General features: G+C 45.4%; 1 protein-coding gene across 1 annotated transcript in view; it reads right to left on the reverse strand.

Moving 5' to 3' along the window:
* LOC143775062 (dynein axonemal heavy chain 3-like) overlaps window positions 1–19,817 on the reverse strand; it is a 2,972,411-nt gene that overhangs the window by 2,663,401 nt on the left and 289,193 nt on the right. Inside the window, exon 6 of the mRNA XM_077262897.1 lies at window positions 17,857–18,020. Coding sequence (XP_077119012.1) covers window positions 17,857–18,020 — 164 coding nt within the window. The remainder of the gene's footprint in view (window positions 1–17,856; window positions 18,021–19,817) is intronic.

Consider the following 19,817-nt stretch of genomic DNA (forward strand, 5'->3'; position numbering starts at 1 on the left):
GCTGACAGTGACAATTAGTACAGTGTGTGCAGCTTACTGTACATGTATTTATTAAAATATTATGTTTCTGAAAAATATTCTAAACCAGCAGAGGGAAAGCCAATGGCTGGACGCCGATGTTTATAGCCTGGGAAAGAAGTAATACCCATGGAGCTTCCCAGACTATTACTATCAACTTACAGCTGTGTACTTAGCCTCAACTAGCTATTAAAATTGGGGACCCTTATAAAATGACGTAAGGTCCTCCTGTAATTAATAACTAGCAAAGGCTATGCAGACAGCTGCAGGCTGATATTAACAGCCTAGGAAAGAGCAAAGGATACTGCCCCACAGGTTAAAAATATCAGCTCTCAGCTGCCCCAGAAAAAGCACATAACATGTGCCAATTCTGGAACTTAGCTTTGCTCTTCCCACTTGCCCTGTTGTGGTGGCAAGAGGGGTGATAGTTGGGGGGGTTGATGTCATATTCATATTGTTTGGTGACATCAAGCCCTGAGATTAGTAATGGAGAAGCGTCAATAAGACGCCCCTATTACAAACCTCATAGTCAATCGTATAAAAACACACACCCATAAAAAAGTCCTTTAATTGAAAAAATGACACAGACACCTTTAATAAATATTAATTAAACCATACTTATGACCTCGCCCATTATATCGACGCCATTGTCTCTGGCAAGAGAATTAAAATAAAAAGCAACCATATTCCTCACTTTTCCTCAGTGAAGATTATAATCCATTTGTCTCTCCACGGGTCTAGCTCTACTCCATCTGGATGGTAGTTGCATGATTGCATGATGTGACCATACAGCCTGTCACCTACAGTACGTATGTTTCTATTATACTTTTCCTCTAATTGTTCCACTCCTGGTTTTGGCTTACAAATACTGATGTAAAATACTGACCAAATACTGCTAGTGTGACGGCAGCCTAACAGTGATGGCAAGAGCTGCTGATGGGACTTTTCCTCACCCGTCACCTGTGCTATAAATAAACAAATGAATTCAAAAATCATGCATGGGTCCCCCCCCATTTTTAACAACTAGCATTGCTAAAGTGGACAGTTGGGGGCTGCTATTCTCAGGTTGGTAAGGGGCCATTGATATTGACCCACTAAAAATAGCAGCCCACAGCCTCCCAGAAAAAGGGCATCTATTAGATGTGCCAATTCTGGTGCTTTGCTCAGCTTTTCCCAATTGCCCTGTAGCGGTGGCAAGTGGGGTTCATATTTGTGGGGTTGATGTCAACTTTGTATTGTCAGGTGACATCAAGCCCATGGGTTAGTTGTCAATAGGACACCTAGCCATTACTAATCAGTAGTTATAATGTATATATAGACACAGCCAGAATAAAGTATTTTAATAAAATAAAACACAGTTTTCCATTTTTATTTAAAAAAAACAAGCACAGCTATACTCACCTAATGCCTAATTCCACTGAATCCCTTGTCTCCTGTAATAAAACAAAATAAAAAATAACCATATCCCTCACATCTCCGACTTTCTGTCACATGCCATAATCCATAGTTACATAGTTACATAGTTAGTAAGGCCGAGAAAAGACATTTGTCCATCCAGTTCAGCCTATATCCCATCATAATAAATCCCCAGATCTACGTCCTTCTACAGAACCTAATAATTGTATGATACAATATTGTTCTGCTCCAGGAAGACATCCAGGCCTCTCTTGAACCCCTCAACTGAGTTCGCCATCACCACCTCCTCAGGCAAGCAATTCCAGATTCTCACTGCCCTAACAGTAAAGAATCCTCTTCTATTTTGGTGGAAAAACCTTCTCTCCTCCAGACGCAAAGAATGCCCCCTTGTGCCCGTTACCTTCCTTGGTATAAACAGATCCTCAGCGAGATATTTGTATTGTCCCCTTATATACTTATACATGGTTATTAGATCGCCCCTCAGTCGACTTTTTTCTAGACTAAATAATCCTAATTTCGCTAATCTATCTGGGTATTGTAGTTCTCCCATCCCCTTTATTAATTTTGTTGCCCTCCTTTGTACTCTCTCTAGTTCCATTATATCCTTCTTGAGCACCGGTGCCCAAAACTGGACACAGTACTCCATGTGCGGTCTAACTAGGGATTTGTACAGAGGCAGTATAATGCTCTCATCATGTGTATCCAGACCTCTTTTAATGCACCCCATGATCCTGTTTGCCTTGGCAGCTGCTGCCTGGCACTGGCTGCTCCAGGTAAGTTTATCATTAACTAGGATCCCCAAGTCCTTCTCCATGTCAGATTTACCCAGTGGTTTCCCATTCAGTGTGTAATGGTGACATTGATTCCTTCTTCCCATGTGTATAACCTTACATTTATCATTGTTAAACCTCATCTGCCACCTTTCAGCCCAAGTTTCCAAGTTATCCAGATCCATCTGTAGCAGAATACTATCTTCTCTTGTATTAACTGCTTTACATAGTTTTGTATCATCTGCAAATATCAATATTTTACTGTGTAAACCTTCTACCAGATCATTAATGAATATGTTGAAGAGAACAGGTCCCAATACCGACCCCTGCGGTACCCAACTGGTCACAGCGACCCAGTTAGAGACTATACCATTTATAACCACCCTCTGCTTTCTATCACTAAGCCAGTTACTAACCCATTTACACACATTTTCCCCCAGACCAAGCCTTCTCATTTTGTGTACCAACCTCTTGTGCGGCACGGTATCAAATGCTTTGGAAAAATCGAGATATACCACGTCCAATGACTCACCGTGGTCCAGCCTATAGCTTACCTCTTCATAAAAACTGATTAGATTGGTTTGACAGGAGCGATTTCTCATAAACCCATGCTGATATGGAGTTAAACAGTTATTCTCATCTGGGGTATAAATAGTTTTCAACCTGGATGGTGTCAAAATGCGACCGTCCAGGCTGAGAACCACTGGTGAAAGAGCTGCTGTAAGCACAGCCTCATTGTCTAGCGGTGATGTCATAGAGGTTACCGTCGGTCAGTGAGGCTGCCTTCCTAGCCGGGTTGAACTGCGGTGACCTGAGCACCATGGGAAAAAGTCAGTGATGAGGTCACCGCAGTTCAAGCTCAGTGACTTCCCCGCAGATCACGGTGAGTTTTGCCTGGCTGGTGTTAGGCATCAGGATTCTGCCACTGTGCGGGATAGATTCTAAGCATTACCTGATGCTGTGGTCTCCCATTCCGGTCCAGCCAAGGTGAGTGCTGCTCAGCATAGATGGCAGTCCCAGCATCTTGCTCAGGCTCACGATATTCACTTGGTTGCTGCTGGCTCTCCAGCCAAGTCTATGGGAACCAGTGATATTCTGGTGCAGCCCTGCGCACTGGAGTTTAAGCCCAGAAATCACCTTCCTGAGCATGTCTGTGATGTGGCGTCTTCTCATTGGTGGTAGGACGTTAGCTGCCCTGGTGATGTGATGGTTCTGGATTGGCCCGCAGGCGATGCCATAACTGGCTAGGTGTGATTGTTTGGGGTGGATCCAAGGGTTTAAAAGGCTCTCAGCGGTGCAAGCTAGCGCGCTAGTATCATTTATGTGTGGTGTTTGTGAGTGGATACTTTGCCACTCTGTTTGCTCGTGAAGCTCTATACATTGAGAGTTCTTTCTTTGGCAAGGTAGGGATAAGACTGGGTAGCTACCACTTGGCTTAGCATCTGTTTCCTACATGTATGCAGTTAGTGCAGTTGAGTCACACAGCAAGTCCAACACTCAGGCTACACCTCTCAGGGAAAGCATCAGGGTTTTGCACCTAGCGTCACATGAGTTCTTTCTTTGGCTCTGCATCTGCCTCATTCTTGTATGCGATTGACACAGTTTAGTTGCAGAGTCAAAACAAAAGAAAGTCAAAACCGCACCCTTGTATATATAGATTGAAGGTCTCAGCGGACACAAGGGCGCACATCCAAAACAAGGGAGCCCATCCCGGACAGTACCAAGACCACAAAAAACAGAGACAGCGCAACAATGGATGGTGAAAAAATAGGAGCTTACATTTATTCTGCCTCCTGTACCGACCTGTTTTTCTCTTTGTTTTTTTTACAGTTTAGTTGCAGTCCATGTGCTGTTATCCCTGTGATGTTGAACATGGTATAGTGCTCTGCATACTGTTCATACTGTGTGACGTTGATACAGTGCTGTTATAGTGGTCACACGCTGTTGTGTCCCGCCATTGTTCACACCAGCAGCAGTTATACATCTCTGCACGATGGACCCCGAGTTGCGATTGCACTTTATTATTTTTTTTAGTGCAGTCCGCCAACCATAACAGAAATACAGGGGATTTTTTTAAAATTATTTATTTACAGCACAGGAGTGGCTGACGAATACTTTCAACAGCCGCTCCTGCTCTTGCTGTTATTTGCCGCAGCAGGAGGCAGCTGATGGGAGCTGTAGTCCCATCATCTGACACCAGTGACCTGAGGTAAAATTTATAGCTCCGATCACAGCTGAGCGCTCACACTTTCTTTTGACAGTATGTGAACCGCGGCTCTCTGACCGGCGGGAATGATTTTACCAAAGATCAGAACATGCACATGACAGCACAACAAACACCCGACATTCGGGCAGCCAATCACAGTAATGCCACACCAAAGATGATGCTGGCATTACTGTGATTGGCAAGTGAATAAAGCGCCAAACATTCTGAGTGGGTCACTCTAATACACTGATGCGAATACCAAATTACTCCCTGAGTAATGAATAGCCCGATTACTGTATTATTCGTGCGAGTAATGAATGGTGCCAAATACAGCTCTGGCAAAAATTAAGAGACCACTGCAAAATGTTCAGTTTGTCTGATTTTTCTCTTTATAGGTATATTTTTGAGTAAAATGTAAATTGTTCATTTATTCTATAAACTTCTGACAACATGTCTCCGAATTTCCAAGCAATACATTTTGCATTTATTTTCTGAAAAGGAGAAATAGTCAAAATTAAAAACAACAACTGTGCTTTCAGACCTCAAATAATGCAAAGAAAACAAGCTCATAATCATTTAGAAACAACAATACTAATGTTTCAACTCAGGAGGAGCTCAGAAATCAATATTTTGTGGAATAACCAAGATTTTTAATCACAGCTTTCATGCGTCTTGGCATGCTTTCAACAGTTTTTCAGACTGCTTCTGTTTCAAAAATGTAAGCAATAGGGTTGAGTGAAACGGATCGGACAAATTCAAAAATCGCCGACTTTTGGCAAAGTCGGGTTTCATGAAACTCGACCCGATTCTAGTGTGGGATCGGCCATGAGGTCGTCAATCTTCACGCCAAAGTCGCGTTTCATATGACGCGTTCAGCGCCATTTTTCAGCCAATGAAGGAGGACGCAGAGTGTGAGCAGCATGATGACATAGGTCTCGGTCCCCACCATCTTAGAGAAGGGCATGACAGTGATTGGCTTGCTTTCTGTAACGTCACAGGGGGTATAAAGGGGCGTGCACACCGAAAGCCATCTTACTTCTGCTGATCTTAGCATAGGGAGAGGTTGCTGCAGCTTCATCAGAAGAAGGGATATAGTTAGGGAGGGAAGATTAGCCCCCAAACCGCTTGTGCTGTAGCGATTTCCACTGTCCATCACCACCTTTTTTTTTTGCAGGGACAGTGGAGGCTATATTTTGTGCATCAGCTCTGTAGCTTATTAGTCTGCCTTATAAGGCTCCCTGATAGCTGCATTGCTGTTTGCACGCTGCTGTGCAAACCAACTGCTTTTTTAAAAGCAAAAATCCTGTTGCTCCTTTCTGCACAGTTATCTTGTTTATTTGTCCACACTACGGTTGAGCGAAACGGGTCGGCCATTTTCAGAAGTCGCCGACTTTTGGCAAAGTCGGGTTTCATGAAACCCGACCCCTGTGTGGGGTCGGCCATGAGGTCGGCGATCTTCTGAATCTGGTATCGGAATTCCGATACCGAGTTCCGATATGTTTGCGATATCGGGAATCGGTATCGGAATCCATATTTAAGTGTAAAATAAAGAATCAAAATAAAAAATATTGATATACTCACCCTCGGATGCGCCCTGGTACTAACCGGCAGCCTTCCTTCCTAAGAATGAGCGCGTGAATGACCTGCGGTGACGTCGCGGCTTGTGATTGGTCGTGTGAGCGGTCACATGGGCGGTCACGCGACCAATCACAAGCCGCGACGTCATCTAAGGTCCTTCACGTGCTCATTCTTAGGAAGGAAGGCTGCCGGAAAGAAGCAGGGCACGTCCGAGGGTGAGTATATACCTAATAGGAATATACTCACTGTTGTGAATTCTGTTTGTGGGCTCCCCCGGTGGTGTTTTATGGTAGTGCCACTTATTTGCCTTCTTCTATCCTTGATCACCTGTTGACACCCATTAGGGGAGTTTCCTATTTAAGGCTGCTTGGCTGCTGGTCCGATGCCGGCCAACAATGTATCAGTAGCATTCTGTTGCTTTCTCCTGCCTCAAGATCCTGTTCAGCTAAGTTGAATTTTGTTTCTAGTTAATGCTATTTTTGTCCAGCTATTTGCAATGTGACTCTCTGTAGCTGGAAGCTCTCGTGGACTGAAATTGCCACTCCAGTGGCATGAGTTGTCACTGGAGTTTTAAAGTAATTTCAGGATGGTGTTTTTGAGTAGTGTTTTGAAGTTGACCGTGAAGTGACTCTTTCCTGTACTTCTGCTATCTAGTAAGCGGACCTCACTGTGCTAAATCTGCTGTTCATCCTACGTATGTCTTTTCCTCTTGACTCACCGTCAATATTTGTGGGGGGCTGCTATCTCCTTTTGGGGTTCATCTCTGGAGGTAAGGCAGGCCTGTATATTCCTCTGATAGAGGTAGTTAGATCTCCGGCTGGCGCGTGGTGTCTAGGGCATCGTAGGAAACACTCCCCGGCTACTTCCAGTGTCGTGTCAGGTTCAGGTCACGGTCACTTTAGTTCCCATCACCGAGAGCTAGTCCGTTGTTATTTTGATTTCCCTGCCATTGGGAAAATCATAACAGTTTGGCCGGCCCCAACATGTGTTAAAACTATGCACTAAAGCAGGAAAGGATATGAAAAGGTTTTTTTTTCCTTCTGTGTTTGGAAAGTGCACCTTAGTGCTTATTTGTACTCCTTGCTTAAACTGCAGTCTTCAGCCTTTTTTTTTTCCCTCTTCTCTTAATCTCTGAATGGCTTTGGTTACACCTGTTTGAATCATGGATCCACAGAGTTTGGTTGCAGGTCTGAATAACCTGGCTACAAAGGTCCAGAACTTACAAGATTTTGTTATACGTGCTCCAATGTCTGAACCTAAGATCCCTATGCCTGAATTTTTTACCGGAGACAGATCCTGTTTTTTGAATTTCAGAGAGAATTGTAAATTGTTTTTGTCTCTGAAATCTCACTCTGCTGGTGATCCTGCGCAACAGGTTAAAATTGTTATTTCTCTATTGCGGGGTGACCCACAAAGTTGGGCATTTGCATTGTCGCCAGGGGATCCTGCGTTATTAAATGTAGATGCGTTTTTTCTGGCTTTGGGGTTGCTTTATGAAGAACCTAATTTAGAGATTTTGGCTGAGAAAGCCTTGATAGCTCTTTCCTAAGGGCAAGATGAAGCTGAGATATACTGCCAGAAATTTCGTAAATGGTCGGTGCTTACTAAATGGAATGAGTGCGCTCTAGCAGCTAATTTCAGAGAAGGTCTCTCTGATGCCGTGAAGGATGTCATGGTGGGGATCCCTGTGCCTACAGGTCTGAATGATGCCATGAAATTGGCTATCCAGATTGATCGGCGTTTACGGGAGCGCAAATCTGTGCACCATATGGCGGTATCTTCTAAGCAAAAATCTGTGCACCATATGGCGGTATCTTTTGAGCAAAAACCTGTGCACCATATGGCGGTATCTTCTGAGCAAAAACCTGTGCACCATATGGCGGTATCTTCTGAGCAAAAACCTGTGCATCATTTGGCGGTGACCTCTGAAAAGGCACCAGAGCATATGCAATGCGATAGTGTATTGTCTAGAGGCGAACGACAGAATTACAGGCGCAAAAATGGGTTGTGCTTCTATTGTGGAGATCCAGCTCATGTTATATCAGCATGCTCTAAACGCATAAAGAAGGTTGATAAAAAGGTTGATAAATCTTTTTCTATGGGTACCTTGCAGTCTAAATTTCTTTTGTCCGTGACATTGATTTGTACTTTATCATCTGTTACTGTGGATGCTTATGTGGATTCTGGCGCCGCTCTGAGTCTCATGGATTGGTCCTTTGCCAAGCGTTGTGGGTTTGATTTAGAGCCTCTGGAGGTTTCTATTCCCTTAAAGGGTATTGATTCTACACCTTTGGCTAGCAATAAACCACAATATTGGACACAAGTGACTATGCATCTTTCCCCAGACCATCAGGAGATTATTCGTTTCCTTGTGTTATATAATCTACATGACGTATTAGTACTTGGATTACCATGGTTACAAATTCATAATCCAGTCTTGGACTGGAGATCAATGTCTGTGCTGAGCTGGGGATGTCGGGGGATTCATGGGGATGCACCTTTGGTTCCCATTTCTTCATCTACTCCCTCTGAGATCCCAGCATTTCTGTCAGATTTTTATGATGTCTTTCAGGAGCCTAAGACTGATTCTCTCCCCCCTCACAGAGAGTGTGACTGCGCTATTGAGTTGATTCCCGGTAGTAAATTTCCTAAGGGTCGCTTGTTTAATTTGTCTGTACCTGAACATACTGCTATGCGGGAGTATATCAGAGAATCTTTGGAAAAGGGTCATATTCGCCCCTCTTTGTCTCCATTGGGGGCAGGGTTTTTCTTTGTGGGTAAAAAGGATGGTTCATTGAGACCTTGTATCGACTATCGACTTCTGAATAAGATTACAGTTAAATACCAGTACCCATTACCTTTACTGACTGATCTGTTTGCTCGCATAAAGGGGGCGAAGTGGTTCACTAAGATCGATCTACGTGGTGCGTATAATTTGGTGCGGATTAAGCAGGGGGATGAGTGGAAGACCACATTTAATACGCCTGAAGGCCATTTTGAGTATTTGGTAATGCCTTTCGGTCTCGCGAATGCCCCTTCCGTTTTTCAGTCCTTTATGCACGATATTTTCCGTGAATATCTGGATAAATTTATGATTGTGTATTTGGATGATATTTTGATTTTTTCGGAGGACTGGGAATCTCATGTTCAACAGGTCAGGAGAGTTTTTCAGGTTTTACGAGCTAATTCTCTATTTGTGAAGGGCTCAAAGTGTATTTTTGGGGTTCAGAGAATTTCCTTTCTGGGATATATTTTTTCCCCTTCATCTATGGAGATGGACCCTGTTAAGGTTCAGGCTATTTGTGATTGGATACAACCTACTTCTCTAAAGAGTCTTCAGAAATTCTTGGGATTTGCTAATTTCTATCGCCGATTCATAGCGGGTTTTTCTGCCATTGCTAAACCTTTGACTGATTTGACCAAGAAGGGTGCTGATGTTGCTAATTGGTCCTCTGCGGCTGTGGAGGCCTTTCGGGAGCTTAAGCGCCGCTTTTCTTCTGCTCCTGTGTTGCGCCAGCCTGATGTTTCGCTCCCGTTCCAGGTTGAAGTAGATGCTTCCGAGATCGGAGCAGGTGCAGTTTTGTCGCAGAAAGGTCCTGACTGCTCAGTGATGAGACCATGTGCGTTTTTCTCTCTAAAGTTTTCGCCCGCTGAGCGAAATTATGATGTTGGAAATCGGGAGCTTTTGGCCATGAAGTGGGCATTTGAGGAGTGGCGTCATTGGCTTGAGGGTGCTAGACACCAGGTGGTGGTCTTGACTGACCACAAAAATCTAATTTATCTTGAGTCAGCCAGGCGTCTGAATCCTAGACAGGCGCGCTGGTCGTTGTTTTTCTCTCGATTTAACTTTGTGGTCTCATATCTGCCTGGGTCTAAGAATGTGAGGGCGGATGCCCTCTCTAGGAGTTTTGAGCCTGACTCGCCTGGTGATTCCGAACCTACTGGCATCCTGAAGGATGGGGTGATATTGTCAGCTGTCTCCCCAGACCTGCGGCGCTCTTTGCAGGAGTTTCAGGTGGATAGGCCTGATCGCTGTCCGCCTGGTAGACTGTTTGTCCCTGATGACTGGACCAGTAGAGTTATTTCGGAGGTTCACTCTTCCGCGTTGGCAGGTCATCCTGGAATTTTTGGCACCAGGGATCTGGTGTCTAGGTCCTTCTGGTGGCCTTCCTTGTCTTGGGATGTACGTATTTTTGTGCAGTCTTGTGATGTTTGTGCTCGGGCTAAGCCCTGCTGTTCCCGGGCCAGCGGGTTGTTGTTGCCCTTGCCTATTCCTAAGAGGCCTTGGACGCACATCTCTATGGACTTTATTTCTGACCTTCCTGTTTCTCGTAGGATGTCCGTCATCTGGGTGGTGTGTGACCGTTTTTCCAAGATGGTTCACTTGGTACCTTTGCCCAAATTGCCCTCCTCCTCTGAGCTGGTCCCTCTATTTTTTCAGAATGTTGTGCGTTTGCATGGTATTCCTGAGAATATAGTGTCTGACAGGGGTACTCAGTTTGTGTCTAGATTTTGGCGGGCGTTCTGTGCCAGGATGGGCATCAACTTGTCTTTTTCGTCTGCATTCCATCCTCAGACTAATGGCCAGACTGAGCGTACTAATCAGACCTTGGAGACTTACTTGAGGTGTTTTGTGTCCGCTGATCAGGACGATTGGCTTGATTTTTTGCCATTGGCAGAGTTTGCCCTTAACAATCGGGCCAGTTCTGCCACTTTGGTTTCTCCATTTTTTTGTAATTCAGGGTTTCACCCTCGCTTTTCGTCCGGTCAATTGGAGTCTTCAGATTGTCCTGGAGTAGATGCTGTGGTTGATAGAATGCATCAGATTTGGGGACAGGTTGTGGACAATCTGAAGTTGTCCCAGGAGAAGACTCAACAGTTCACTAATCGTCATCGGCGTGTCGGTCCTCGTCTTTGTGTTGGGGACCTGGTTTGGTTGTCTTCTCGATTTGTTCCTATGAAGGTCTCGTCTCCTAAGTTTAAGCCTCGGTTTATCGGCCCTTATAGGATTCTGGAGGTTCTCAATCCTGTGTCCTTTCGTTTGGACCTCCCAGCATCTTTTACTATTCATAATGTTTTTCATCGGTCATTATTGCGGAGGTATGAGGTGCCGGTTGTTCCGTCTGCTGATCCTCCTGCTCCTGTGCTGGTTGAGGGTGAGTTGGAGTATGTGGTGGAAAAGATCTTGGACTCCCGTGTTTCCAGACGGAAACTTCAGTATCTGGTTAAGTGGAAAGGCTATGGTCAGGAGGATAATTCTTGGGTGACTGCATCTGATGTTCATGCTCCTGATTTGGTTCGTGCATTCCATAGTGCTCATCCAGATCGCCCTGGTGGTTCTGGTGAGGGTTCGGTGCCCCCTCCTTAAGGGGGGGGTACTGTTGTGAATTCTGTTTGTGGGCTCCCCCAGTGGTGTTTTATGGTAGTGCCACTTATTTGCCTTCTTCTATCCTTGATCACCTGTTGACACCCATTAGGGGAGTTTCCTATTTAAGGCTGCTTGGCTGCTGGTCCGATGCCGGCCAACAATGTATCAGTAGCATTCTGTTGCTTTCTCCTGCCTCAAGATCCTGTTCAGCTAAGTTGAATTTTGTTTCTAGTTAATGCTATTTTTGTCCAGCTATTTGCAATGTGACTCTCTGTAGCTGGAAGCTCTCGTGGACTGAAATTGCCACTCCAGTGGCATGAGTTGTCACTGGAGTTTTAAAGTAATTTCAGGATGGTGTTTTTGAGTAGTGTTTTGAAGTTGACCGTGAAGTGACTCTTTCCTGTACTTCTGCTATCTAGTAAGCGGACCTCACTGTGCTAAATCTGCTGTTCATCCTACGTATGTCTTTTCCTCTTGACTCACCGTCAATATTTGTGGGGGGCTGCTATCTCCTTTTGGGGTTCATCTCTGGAGGTAAGGCAGGCCTGTATATTCCTCTGATAGGGGTAGTTAGATCTCCGGCTGGCGCGTGGTGTCTAGGGCATCGTAGGAAACACTCCCCGGCTACTTCCAGTGTCGTGTCAGGTTCAGGTCACGGTCACTTTAGTTCCCATCACCGAGAGCTAGTCCGTTGTTATTTTGATTTCCCTGCCATTGGGAAAATCATAACAACTCACCCTCGGACGCGCCCTGCTTCTTTCCGGCAGCCTTCCTTCCTAAGAATGAGCGCGTGAAGGACCTAAGATGATGTCGCGGCTTGTGATTGGTCACGTGACCGCCCATGTGACCGCTCACGCGACCAATCACAAGCCGCGACGTCACCGCAGGTCATTCACGCGCTCATTCTTAGGAAGGAAGGCTGCCGGTTAGTACCAGGGCGTGTCCGAGGGTGAGTATATCAATATTTTTTATTTTGATTCTTTAATTTACACATTAATATGGATCCCAGGGCCTGAAGGAGAGTTTCCTCTCCTTCGGACCTTGGGAACCATAGTATCCCATTGCACTGCATTGGGTTTCGTGTTTCGGCCGACCCCGACCCCGACTTTTTTATAGGATCGGCCGATTTCACTCGACCCGAATTTTGAGAAAGTCGGGTTTCGTGAAACCCGACCCGATCCTATAAAAATAAAAGTCGTTCAACCCTAGTCCACACTTCTGTGTGCAGCAGTCCTTTGTATTGCTGCCATACTTGTCCTGAGATCATTGTAGGGAGATTGAAATTGTACTACAATCCTTGTATTTTTTCATATATCTTCCAGCCACTTTCTGCCACTTACATTGTGTTGTGTTACACACTGGGCTGTCTGAGTTTTGGTGCAGTCTCCCCCCAAAAAAGGGAGATTCAAATTGTCACAAAGTGGATATACGTCAGATCTGTTAGTTTGTCGTATATCAGCCAGCCACGTTCTGCCACTTACATTGTGTTGTGTTATACACTGGGCCTGAGTTTTGGTGCAGTCTCCCCCCAAAAAAGGGAGATTAAAATTGTCACAAAGTGGATATACGTCAGTTCTGTTAGTTTGTCGTATATTAGCCAGCCACGTTCTGCCACTTACATTGTGTTGTGTTATACACTGGGCCTGAGTTTTGGTGCAGTCTCCCCTAAAAAAAGGGAGATTCAGATTGTCACAAAGTGGATATACGTCAGTTCTGTTAGTTTGTCGTATATCAGCCAGCCACGTTCTGCCACTTACACTGTGTTGTGTTATACACTGGGCCTGAGTTTTGGTGCATTCTCCCCCCCCAAAAAGGGAGATTCAAATTGTCACAAAGTGAATATGCGTCAGTTCTGTTAGTTTGTCGTACATCAGCCAGCCACGTTCTGCACTTACATTGTGTTGTGTTATACAATGGGCCTGAGTTTTGGTTCAGTCTCCCCCCCAAAAAAGGGAGATTTAAATTCTCAACAAGTTTATATACACCTTCTACCTTGTTTTACAGTACCATATAACGGTTGTTATTTTGGTTAGATTTTCCCAAAAATGAGGAAGTCTGATGGAAGAATCCATGGGCGGTCGTTGCCAGCTGGTACTGATGGTGGTGGTGGTGGTGGAGCATCTGGTGGTAGTGGAAAAAGCAAAATAGCACCTAAGGCTGGAGGTGTTGAGCCAGCGTCATCATCTGCCTACACAAGGCCTCGAAGGCTCCCTTATCTTGGAGTAGGAAAACCGCTTTTAAAGCCGGAGCAGCAGGAAAAAGTTTTGGCTTTCCTTGCTGACTCAGTCTCTAGCTCTTTCGCCTCCTCTTCAGAAAGTTCAAAATATAAAAGCAGCGAGTCGTCAGTGGATGCTCCCGGTCAGGAACAAAACGTTTCCTTGTGTCCTTCACCCAAACCAAAAGTGAAGGATGCATCAGGTGATACTACAGGTTACTCCATGGAGCTCTTTACACATACCGTGCCTGGGTTAGAAAGGGAAATTGTTAACTGCCCATTACAAGATGAATCGGACATGGAGTGCACTGATGCACAGCCACAGCTAGATTATTATGCTGTTCCATTGACTCAGATCACTACATTGCCCTCGCAGTGTACTGAGCCCGAATCTGACCCTGATGAGACTATGGTGCCCCGTCCTGAACGCTATAGAACCTTACACGGTGACACAGAGGAATGTGCACATGACATTGAAGAGGAGGTGATAGATGACCCAGTTGTTGACCCAGATTGGCAGCCATTGGGGGAAGAGGGTGCCGCTGCCAGTAGCTCAGAAGCGGAGGAGGATGATCCGCAGTAGCCATTTACATCGCAACAGCTGTCATCTGGCAGGCCCGTATCAGGCCAAAAATGCGTGTCAAAAACAAAAACAGTTTTAGGACAGCGTGGCCATCTGGTGAAAGTAGCACAGTGTGCAATGCCTGAAAAGGTATTCGATAGTAGGAAGAGTGCAGTGTGGCAATTTTTTAACCAAGATCCGAATGATCAGTCAAAAGTTATCTGTAAGAAATGTTCAAAGACCTTTAGCAGAGGGAAGAATCTTCAAAATTTAAATACAACGTGCATGCATAGACATTTAACCAGCATGCGCTTGCAAGCCTGGACTAGCTACCAAACATCACGTACTATTGGTGCACCTGCTCAGAATAAAGGTAGTCAGCAATGCTACATTGCTTCCCTCACTGTAAGCCCACCGGTTAGGACACCACCAGCAGCAAATGTGGAGGTATCGTCGTAAGGCCAAAGCAGTCAGGGAATCAGAAGGTTATTGGTAGGAAACACTGTATGTAGGCCAACATCAAGAATACCATCACCAACCCTCTCTCAATCCGCCATGTCCACCACCACCACCGCTAGTTCCACCATATGCAGCTCTCCAGTCCAGCTCACCCTACAAGAGACTCTCATTAGGAAAAGAAAGTACTCATACTCTCATCCGCATACACAGGGTTTGAACGCCCACATTGCTAGACTAATCTCGTTACAGATGATGCCCTACCGGTTGCTTGAAAGCAAAGCTTTCAAAGACCTGATGGCCTACGCAGTACCACGCTATGACCTTCCCAGTCGGCACTTCTTTGCTAGAAAAGCCATCCCAGCCCTCCACCAGCATGTCAAAGCCCACATTGTCCATGCATTGAGGCAATCAGTCAGTGGAAAGGTGCACACCACAATAGATGCATGGACCAGTAGGCATGGCCAGGGATGTTACGTGTCCATCACGGCGCACTGGGATAATGTGGTGGATGCAGGGTTCACTGGGGACAGCCATAGTGGTACAGTTCTGCTTAGCCCACGGTATAGGAAACAATTGGCTGTAAGTGTTCGCCACCCCTCCTCCTCCTCCAGAAGCGAAAGCTCATCCACAGAGCGCAGTCGCATGACCACTCCATCCGCAGCAACCAGTGTTGCACACGGGGTGTCCCATTATCGAACAGCTAGTGGTAAGCGTCAGCAGGCTGTGTTACAAATGACGTGTTTCGGCGACAACAGACACACCGCAGAAGTACTGGCCGAGTACTTGCAGCATGAAACTCAGTCATGGCTGGGCAGTGTACATTTTGAGGCAGGCAAGGTAGTCAGTGATAACAGAAGGAATTTTATGGCTGCCATAACCCTTTCAGAACTGAAACACATACCTTGCCTGGCTCACACCTTGAACCTGGTGGTGCAGTGCTTCCTGAAAAATTATCCGGGGTTACCAGCCCTTCTCCTGAAGGTGCAAAGACTTTGCTTGCACATCCGCTGGTCACCCGTACACTCCAGCCGTATGCTGAACCATCAGCGATCACTGAATCTTCCCCAGCACCGCCTAGTAATCGACGTTGCAACAAGGTGGAACTCCACACTGCACATGCTTCAGAGGCTGTGCGAACAGAGGCGTGCTGTAATTAATTTGTGGGAGGATACACATACATGGGCAGGCACTTGGATGGCAGACATGGAGTTGTATGGTGTGCAGTGGTCGAAGCTACAAGACCTCTGTCAAGTCCTTCAGTGTTTTGAGGAATGCACATGGCTGGTAAGTGCAGACGACACCATCATAAGCATGAGCATTCCACTAACGCGTCAGCTGATGCAAAGTTTGATGCACATTAAGGAGCAGGCGTCTGCAGCCGAGGAGGAGGGAAGCCTTGATGACAGTCAGCCATTGTCTGCTCAGGGAACTCTCCTGGACGAGGCGGCGGATGAAGAGGAGGAGGATGATGGGGATGAATATTTATGGGAGGAGGATGCTTCTCAGGGGGCAATAGAAACTGGTGGCGTTGCAAGGTCAGGTACAGGATTTTTGCGGGACACAAGTGATGTTGATTTGCAAGAAAGTGCTCCTCAACCCAGCACAAGCTGTCAATTGACACCTGGAATATTGGCCCACATGGCTGAGAATGCCTTGCCTATCCTAAAAAGGGACCCCCGCATTATCAAAATGATGACCGATGACGATTACTGGTTGGCCTGCCTCCTGGATCCACGATATAAAGGAAAATTACAAAATATCATGCCACATGAGAACCTTGAGCAAATATTGGCTACTAAACAAGCAACTCTTGTAGACCGTTTGGTTCAGGCATTCCCAGCACACAGCGGCGGTGATCGTTCTCACACGAGCCATAGGGAGCAACATGGCAGATGTGTTAGAGGTGCACAAATCCAAAGTGGTGTTGGACAGAGGGGTTTTATGACCAGGTTGTGGAGTGATTTCGCAATGACCGCTTACACTACAGGTACTGCTGCATCGATTCAAAGTGACAGGAGACAGCATTTTTCCAGTATGGCCACTGTTTTATAGCTGACTTGCTGACATTTACTCTTGACCAATGCAGCCATTACAGACTGTAGCAGCTCTATGTTTACCACCACGACTAGGGAACCTGAATTTGAAATAGGAACAGCCTCATACTCACCTTAGGTTTAGTACATTGACTAGGGAGAGACAGGAAACCGTCGGATCAGGAGCAGCAGGAAGATGATAAAGCGAGCATAACTTTTTATGAATATTTTAATATTCAAACCAAGTGTTAGATGTTTTCTTCTTTTTCTTGGCTGAACAATTCTATTAATGTGGACTTATGATACAGTTGTGTTATTATATTGTTTTAACTTCCAAAGCTATAATTAAGTTTTGCAAAGTACGAAATAATATAGTTATTATTAAAATTTATTTGAAATGAGATTATTTAAACTTAATATAAAAGAAAATTAGTTTTAAAAATAACAGTTCAATTTTTGGTCTTTTGATATATTCTTTTACCATGCTAGACTTGAATTTTTAGCTAACGTATACAAAAGTACAAGTCTCACATTTGTGCAAATATTTTATTATACTTCTTCATGAGACAACACTGAAGATATGACACTTTGATGCAATGTAAAGTAGTCAGTGTAAAGCTTGTGTAACAGTGTAAATTTGATGCACCCTCTAAATAACTCAACATACAGCCATTAATATTTAAACCACTGGCAATAAAAGTGAATACAACCCCAAGTGATTATGGCCAAATTGCGCCAAAAGTATCAATATTTTGTGTGACCACCATTATTTTCAATCACTGCTTTAACTCTCTTGGGCATGGAGTTCACTAGAGCTTCACAGGTTGACACTGGAATCCTCTTCCACTCCTCCATGATGACATCAGGGAGATGATGGATGTTAGAGACTTTGTGCTCCTCCATCTTCCATTGGAGGATGCCCCAAAATGCTCAAAAGGGTTTAGGTCTGTAGACATGTTGGCCAGTCTAGCACCTTTATCCTCAGTTTCTTTAGCAAGGCAGTAGTCATCTTGGAGGTAGGTTTGGGGTCATTATCATATTAGAATACTGCCCTACTGCCCAGTTTCCGAAAGGAAGGGATCGTCTATGTCACAGTACATGTTGTCATTCATGGTTACCTCAATGAACAGAAGCTCCCTCCAGCCAGCAGAGCTCATGCAGCCCTAAACAATGACACTTTCACCATCATGCTTAACTGTAGGCAAGGCAAATTTGTCTTTGTAGTCCTCACCTGGTTGTCGCAACACATACTTGACACCATCTGAACCAAATAAGTTAATCTTGGTGCCTTCAGACGACAGGGCATGGTACCAGTAATCCATCTCATTAGTCTGCTTGTCTTCAGCAAACTGTTTGAGGGCTTTCTTTTGCATCATCTTTAGAAGAGGCTTCCTTCTGGAAAGACAGCCATACAGAGCAATTTGATGCAGTGTGCGGAGTCTGGTCTGTTATGATTTTCCCAATGGCAGGGAAATCAAAATAACAACGGACTAGCAATTTCAGTCCACGAGAGCTTCCAGCTACAGAGAGTCACATTGCAAATAGCTGGACAAAAATAGCATTAACTAGAAACAAAATTCAACTTAGCTGAACAGGATCTTGAGGCAGGAGAAAGCAACAGAATGCTACTGATACATTGTTGGCCGGCATCGGACCAGCAGCCAAGCAGCCTTAAATAGGAAACTCCCCTAATGGGTGTCAACAGGTGATCAAGGATAGAAGAAGGCAAATAAGTGGCACTACCATAAAACACCACCGGGGGAGCCCACAAACAGAATTCACAACAGTACCCCCCCCTTAAGGAGGGGGCACCGAACCCTCACCAGAACCACCAGGGCGATCTGGATGAGCACTATGGAATGCACGAACCAAATCAGGAGCATGAACATCAGATGCTGTCACCCAAGAATTATCCTCCTGACCATAGCCTTTCCACTTAACCAGATACTGAAGTTTCCGTCTGGAAACACGGGAGTCCAAGATCTTTTCCACCACATACTCCAACTCACCCTCAACCAGCACAGGAGCAGGAGGATCAGCAGACAGAACAACCGGCACCTCATACCTCCGCAATAATGACCGATGAAAAACATTATGAATAGTAAAAGATGCTGGGAGGTCCAAACGAAAGGACACAGGATTGAGAACCTCCAAAATCCTATAAGGGCCGATAAACCGAGGCTTAAACTTAGGAGACGAGACCTTCATAGGAACAAATCGAGAAGACAACCAAACCAGGTCCCCAACACAAAGACGAGGACCGACACGCCGATGACGATTAGTGAACTGTTGAGTCTTCTCCTGGGACAACTTCAGATTGTCCACAACCTGTCCCCAAATCTGATGCATTCTATCAACCACAGCATCTACTCCAGGACAATCTGAAGACTCCAATTGACCGGACGAAAAGCGAGGGTGAAACCCTGAATTACAAAAAAATGGAGAAACCAAAGTGGCAGAACTGGCCCGATTGTTAAGGGCAAACTCTGCCAATGGCAAAAAATCAAGCCAATCGTCCTGATCAGCGGACACAAAACACCTCAAGTAAGTCTCCAAGGTCTGATTAGTACGCTCAGTCTGGCCATTAGTCTGAGGATGGAATGCAGACGAAAAAGACAAGTCGATGCCCATCCTGGCACAGAACGCCCGCCAAAATCTAGACACAAACTGAGTACCCCTGTCAGACACTATATTCTCAGGAATACCATGCAAACGCACAACATTCTGAAAAAATAGAGGGACCAGCTCAGAGGAGGAGGGCAATTTGGGCAAAGGTACCAAGTGAACCATCTTGGAAAAACGGTCACACACCACCCAGATGACGGACATCCTACGAGAAACAGGAAGGTCAGAAATAAAGTCCATAGAGATGTGCGTCCAAGGCCTCTTAGGAATAGGCAAGGGCAACAACAACCCGCTGGCCCGGGAACAGCAGGGCTTAGCCCGAGCACAAACATCACAAGACTGCACAAAAATACGTACATCCCGAGACAAGGAAGGCCACCAGAAGGACCTAGACACCAGATCCCTGGTGCCAAAAATTCCAGGATGACCTGCCAACGCGGAAGAGTGAACCTCCGAAATAACTCTACTGGTCCAGTCATCAGGGACAAACAGTCTACCAGGCAGACAGCGATCAGGCCTATCCACCTGAAACTCCTGCAAAGAGCGCCGCAGGTCTGGGGAGACAGC

Source organism: Ranitomeya variabilis, chromosome 5 (genome assembly GCF_051348905.1).
Source record: "Ranitomeya variabilis isolate aRanVar5 chromosome 5, aRanVar5.hap1, whole genome shotgun sequence".
Classification (NCBI taxonomy): Eukaryota; Metazoa; Chordata; class Amphibia; order Anura; family Dendrobatidae; genus Ranitomeya; species Ranitomeya variabilis.